The sequence below is a fragment of the Alligator sinensis genome, unplaced genomic scaffold, assembly GCF_000455745.1.
Source record: "Alligator sinensis unplaced genomic scaffold, ASM45574v1 scaffold983_1, whole genome shotgun sequence".
Classification (NCBI taxonomy): domain Eukaryota; kingdom Metazoa; phylum Chordata; order Crocodylia; family Alligatoridae; genus Alligator; species Alligator sinensis.
In genome coordinates, this window is record NW_005842015.1 from 2,258,673 (window position 1) to 2,264,672 (window position 6,000).

The 6,000-nt window shown below is 41.8% G+C and overlaps 1 protein-coding gene across 7 annotated transcripts in view; it reads right to left on the reverse strand.

Annotated features, from left to right (window-relative positions):
- The window catches only part of KCNQ1 (potassium voltage-gated channel subfamily Q member 1), a 587,589-nt gene that overhangs the window by 397,298 nt on the left and 184,291 nt on the right, over positions 1-6,000 (reverse strand). For all 7 annotated transcript variants that reach the window (XM_025202130.1, XM_025202133.1, XM_025202129.1 and 4 more), the window contains one exon: positions 2,783-2,878. In XM_025202130.1, coding sequence (XP_025057915.1) covers positions 2,783-2,878 — 96 coding nt within the window. The remainder of the gene's footprint in view (positions 1-2,782; positions 2,879-6,000) is intronic.

Here is a 6,000-nt window from a genome sequence, read left to right on the forward strand (position 1 = left end):
GGTACTCTAGCAGCCTCCAAAATGTCCCTCTCCCCAGCCCCACCCCCTCCTCTCTTTTAGCCACAACAAAGCCAAGCTGGCAGCTATATGCTGCTCCTGTCAAGAGGCCTAGGTGGGAGGCAGAGGAAGGGAGCCCTCCTACGCCTGGCTTGAGCCTCTTGACAGCAGCATCAAGGAGTTGCCAGCTCAACTTTGCCATAGCTAGAGCTGTGAGGGGAGGGTTGGAATGGAACCTCCTCGACTTGTGGACCCCCCAAGCTTCCCCAGCTGAGGTACTCAGGGAAGCCAGGCTGGGCCCGCGAGATGAGTGTGGTTCTCTTCCCCCACCCCCTGCACAGGCCTCTTGGCAGCTGCCACCTGGGATTTGCTGTGGCCAGAGCTGGGTGTGTAAGATGGGGTGGAATGGAGCCCTCTTATCTCACAAGCCCAGCCCAGCTCCCCATTCCACCCTGCCACTCCTCATAAAACTCCAGCCATGGCAAACCCCAGCCAGCAGCTGCATGTTGCCCCCTCCTCTTCCCTAAGGCGCTCTGCTCTACAGCAACTTCATCTAATAGTTGATTTATCGAAGGTTAAATTTTCACGATTGTCTATTTTAAAAGCACTCTGTACCTGTGAACATGTGTTATGTCATGGCTATTGGGAGCTTTCAAAGGTCAGATCACACAAATAAAGTAACTTGTGTAAACACCCTATAAAGCACAGGCCTTAAGATATGACTAAAATAAATAAAAATGTTATTTTTCAAAGATCTTCCATCAGTCTAATTTCAGTGTTTGACTGCATCTTATTTCTGTTGCCACAGCCTTTAAGCCAGGAGTCAGCACCTTACACAACTCAGAATTCTTTAAAGCAATCATAGGATGAACCTTGGGCCCCTTGCTTTGAGAACAGGCCCTAGTTTTATGAAGGAAAAGAATAAAGGAGGGCAGGACTAGAGAATATCAGAAGATGGATAAGTCTAAGGTAGGGAAGAAAATGAAGGGAAGTGAATACAGGAAGTTGGAAAATAAAGAATCTAATGGTCCACCTGAGGGATGAATAAAATTTCCATTAACAGGGTTGTGAATTGTATACAGATGTTAAGGAATAAATGGGCTCTATGGGGGAGCAGGAAAGAAGACAGAGGGAGAAAACTCATTTCAACTGTTTTGTCTTGTCTTTAGATAGTCAGCATCTGAATGAAGTCTGCTTTTTGCAAGAATGGTCCTGTTTAGCCAGACCACAGATTAAATTTCCTATTCCACTACATTTTTGTAACAACTCCTGTTCATACCTCTTCACTCCTAGTTCAAAGCCCTCTTCCATCCAAGCAGACTCTTTTCATTTCCATAGAAACTTTTGTTTGATTTATCTGAGCTGGAATCTACTTCTCCTTCCAACATGCGGAGGGGCATCTGATGCCGAAAAACTGGTCCAACAGCTCTCCTAACTATATGGTTGGTCCAATAAAGATATTACCAAGGAGCCTTGCTTCTCAAACTGTGCTACAAGCAAATTCCTAGATTTAAACCACCTCCTGCATTAATCTCTGGATTCCTCAGATTATGGTCCAAATGTACAGCTAACTTGCTCTTTCTATAAAAGGACTCAGCTGGGACTCCAAATTTGGGCGCTGCTGAACTTAGAAAAGTTCATATGAAGATGAAAATTGCATGGTTGTGGTGCTGGTCTACATTTCTCTTGTGCTCCATCTCTTTCATCCAAAATCATTTAAGTTTCCAATGTCTGATAAGGACATCAAAATAAGGACATGCAGCTGGGAAGCAGTAACAATTAAAAAATACGAGTATTTACCTTGGGTGAAATCCTGGCACCACAGAAGTCAGTTCCAAAACTCTCATAGTGTCCACTGGAGCCAGTATTTAACCCTATAGTTCTACCAGAAATAATATCTGGGTCTTGCATCTACAAGAGTATCTAAATGTTACATGGCAATCCCCCCTCAGAGCAGAATTTTTTGAAAATAAAATTTTGCTTTGGTTCTTGTATCATGAATTTTTTTTTAAAGTTTGTACCAAAAGAAAACTTTGCATATTTGACTCTGCTCAGATTCAGATCAAGATTTTTCTGAAAAGAAAAAAAAATGCTTTCAATGGAAACGAGGTATGAATCCCTGTTGATCTCTTATTTCACTAAAGAAAGATCAAACAACAGTACTAGTGTTCATTCTTACACAACTCATATCAAACCATCAGCACCTCCAAGAAATTTGGAACAGTGGGCACCTACACACATGCAGTGAGGGTGCTCTGACATGCTGTAATTACAGCATGTCATAGCAGACTCAATTAATCGAGTCTGCTGGAGTGTGGTAATTACCGCGCTCCAGCAGACTCCAACGTCACATATATCAGCATCTCCGCACTGAAAATGGCGGCAGGGGTGCTTTAACTAAAGCTCGTCCAATGAGCTTTAGTTAAAGAGCCTCTGCCACCATTTTTCAGCATGGAGATGCTGATACACGTGATACTCCGGGCACTTTAATTAGAGTGGCTCTCTGAGCCACTTTAATTAAAACACCTTCCTGGAGTACGTGTATAAACACCCAGTGGATTTAAAACGCATGCTACACTTTGAAAATGAAGATTCCCAATTGCTCTGTCCATAATTTGTACACTTTGGGCAGGAATGTCATGCAACTACCTAAAAGACTTGCACTCCCAATTCCCAAATACATTTTTAAAGGGGACTGGTTGTGGAAATCCCTTGGACAGCTTTGAAAACATGAACCTAAACTGAAAGGGCAAATGTAAGAACTGAAATGTAGAAGCCTGGGTACCTGAATGAGGGAGGCAGCGGCTGGAATTTGACGGTTAAAGTGTTTCTGCCTTTGTTTCTGTTGCACCTTTAGGGCAAAGCCTGAACCGAGAATTCCCTGTGGAAAGAAAGAAAACGAAGATCTCATTTTTAGAAGAAAAAAATATATCAACACCCTGGCTAAATTACTTCATATTAATATAAGTTTTATTCAGCATCATAAAACAACCAAACTAATTATTTAGAGGAAGTGACTTAATAGTGCAGTAGTTTTGTCACGGTTGGCATTACTTCTCAAAGCATAAAATGTTAGTGCTATTGCAGCCCAATTCAAGTCTGTAGTCTTTCTGTCAGAGTCTGTAGGATCCTTTCTATTGACTTCAACAGTTTATAGCTCAAATAGCTAGTGAATCGGCATACATGGTCTTTCTCACAGTCTGAAAACCACATAAATGCTTGTGAGAGAAAATAGTAGAATCTGGGAAAGTACTTTAACCTTGGCTTGCCTAACTTTCCATGTAATGAAAAGTCAGTTATTGATGTTCTACAGTTTGAGGTCATGAGCAAACTTTTACTGCATTGGGTTTACAAAATTTGGTCCCATGGTTCTCACCAATGACAGCAACATAGAGACTAGTGTTGATAGGCCACAGTTGCGTTTATCAGCATATCGTCTGATGCCCCTCAGAGGCAAATGATCAAATGGAGGGTTTGATCATACATGCCTTCATCATCCATGTAAGCTGAGATGGTCAGGTACCTTTTCAGGCCCAAATGGGGGAACTCATGTACCTAGGCACATACATGTTTTTGTAGCTCAGCTGATGGAGAGGAGTTAATCTAGTGTTTAGTAACTAAACAGTCAAAAAGTGCTCAGTTAAGTGACTTAGCAAATACTGTCAAATAATAGTAAAATATTTAAGCATTAATTTATTAGAGCAGTGAAGAGAGAGGCTTTAATCTCCAGTCAGTTATATATTTATGATAATTATAAAAAAGAATTGAGATAACTATTCTTGTGAAACAATAAATTAAATTCTAAAAAACTGTCATGAAACTTTATAACTATGAATATTAGGTAAGTGTAAATGTGAATAATATTCAAGACTGAACAAATTTCTTTTTCCTTGGCTTTTATCCCAGCACGCCACCAAAAATAAAATACCCACAGCAACTATAAAAGACAAAAGTCAGCTGTTAAAAAAGTTATACCAAGTAGGCAGCAAGCCAACTCTTTAAGCATTTTGCAGTTTGCAATTTGGAGATGCCTGCAGTTATACCAGATGGCCAGTAGGATAAGCTTTCTAATGCTGCTTGGTACCAAGTAGCTCCTTCAGTCCCAGTTGGCTTAATGTGGGAAAGGGCTGGAGGACCCCTGGAAGAGCTCACAAAAGACAAGGAGAGGGTGCCTGCTCCTAAATGGAGCAAAAGTGTGTGTGTGTATGGGCGTGTCCTGATTTCTGCAGGGCTGAGAGATCAGGAGCACTCACTCCTGCCCTTCCTAACAGATGACACTATAATAAAAAAGGTAGGCCTCCACCTACACAAAAGCATTCTTGGCTTCAATAAATACTTGACAACTTTTAACTGTGGTCAAATAACAGGCAGTCAATTAACATTATCTGATCGATCAATTAACTGGCTTGCCAACCTTAGGTTAATCTGGATTGCTTTTTGTGATGTAGGCACAAGTGACATGTTGCTCTCCCATAAATAATAGTTGGTTTTTCTACATGTAGAAAAATAGGTAGTGTGCAGCATGGACAAAAAGAATGCATGGTGTCATTCAACCTGAAAAGGACCTGAGGTATAATAAAAATCCTTAATTTTATGAGTAAGCATGGTCTAAATCATCTGTTTAGATGATATCATCTCTATGATAATATTTAGTATAGAGTTTGATAACCTGGCAGTAAAAAAAATTGAGATCTGACTATACAATGTCCTTTAACTATACAAATTGGAGAATTGCAACAACAGTGAATAATGGCATCTGATCTTCCCAGTAAGGTAGACAAGTACAAAATCAGTTGGATACCCTGGCTTTCTCATAAATAACTGTGTTGCTCAACAGTAGATCTCATCTAGAAACTAAAAGGAAATGTATTTTGTGGGCGCAGACAGAAGAGCAGCTCCTCATTGTAACAGAACACTTTGCAGGAAGTGTTCTCAGTCACAGCAATCTCCCAGACCAAACAGAAGCTCACTGTTGGTTCCAGGGGGGAGGGGAATCTAGCTACTGGCTGCAGCCTGCAGGTGGTTTCCCTTAGCAATGGCCCCTCCTCCCTGCAAGGCTGCAAAGTTTTCAGAATGGAAGAGGGGAAAGGAGTCAAAGGGAGCTCATTCCAATATATCTGCCCCACCATCCAGCGGGGGTTGAAAAAACCCCAAACTGAACTCCCTCCACTCCCTTCCCCCGGCTATTCAGAAAACAGCGTGGAGGCTGACAGACAGGAAGACAGAACTTATAGAAGATGCCATGTTTTGATACCTCTTCATCTGAACCCTCATGCAATGAGATTTCAGATTTTCACTGAATCAGTCATTTTTGAAGCAGTCTGCAATTATGCACTTGTGTTTGGTCATAGCTGTATACCACTTTCTGTGGCTAGATCAGGAGAATATTGTCACTTATGTCTGTGTCCAATGATTCATTTAAAAGAGGTCACAGTGGCGATGATGATCAGACAAGTGAGCAAGATAACATCTATTTTCAGAATTAAAAGTTTCTACTACACCCTAAGGCCTCTTCTAATTCTGTTTCCATGATATTTCTTTTCTTTCAATGGGACATAGATTCCTAGGAGCCTAGGATGCAAATTTGTAGAAGTATTTAGCCACTGCTATCAATAAGAGCTAGACGCCAAAACACCTTTCAAAAATTAGACCTCGAGTCAGCAGTGATTTGGGCTCCTGCAAACCAGATCCTAAACCACCTCTAAAGTGCTTAAAACTGAATTAAGTGAAATGTAGGCACCCAAGTCACAAAGAGAGATCCAAATTCACCTCCAGTGGGCTTCACCTGTCCCCCAAAGGTAAGCGTGTGTTTTCTTCTAGGTTGGCGGATCTCCTCCGGCGGGCTTTAAACTAGGCTCACCGGGGGGAGGGGAAGATGAGGGCGGGGGAAGCTGTGGACCACCAAACCATGTGGCACCCACAAGGACAGCCCAGCCTGAAGAAAGAGAACATTGGGAACTTGGCAAGCATGGGGAGGCCAGCACTACGGCACAGGTAAGAAAC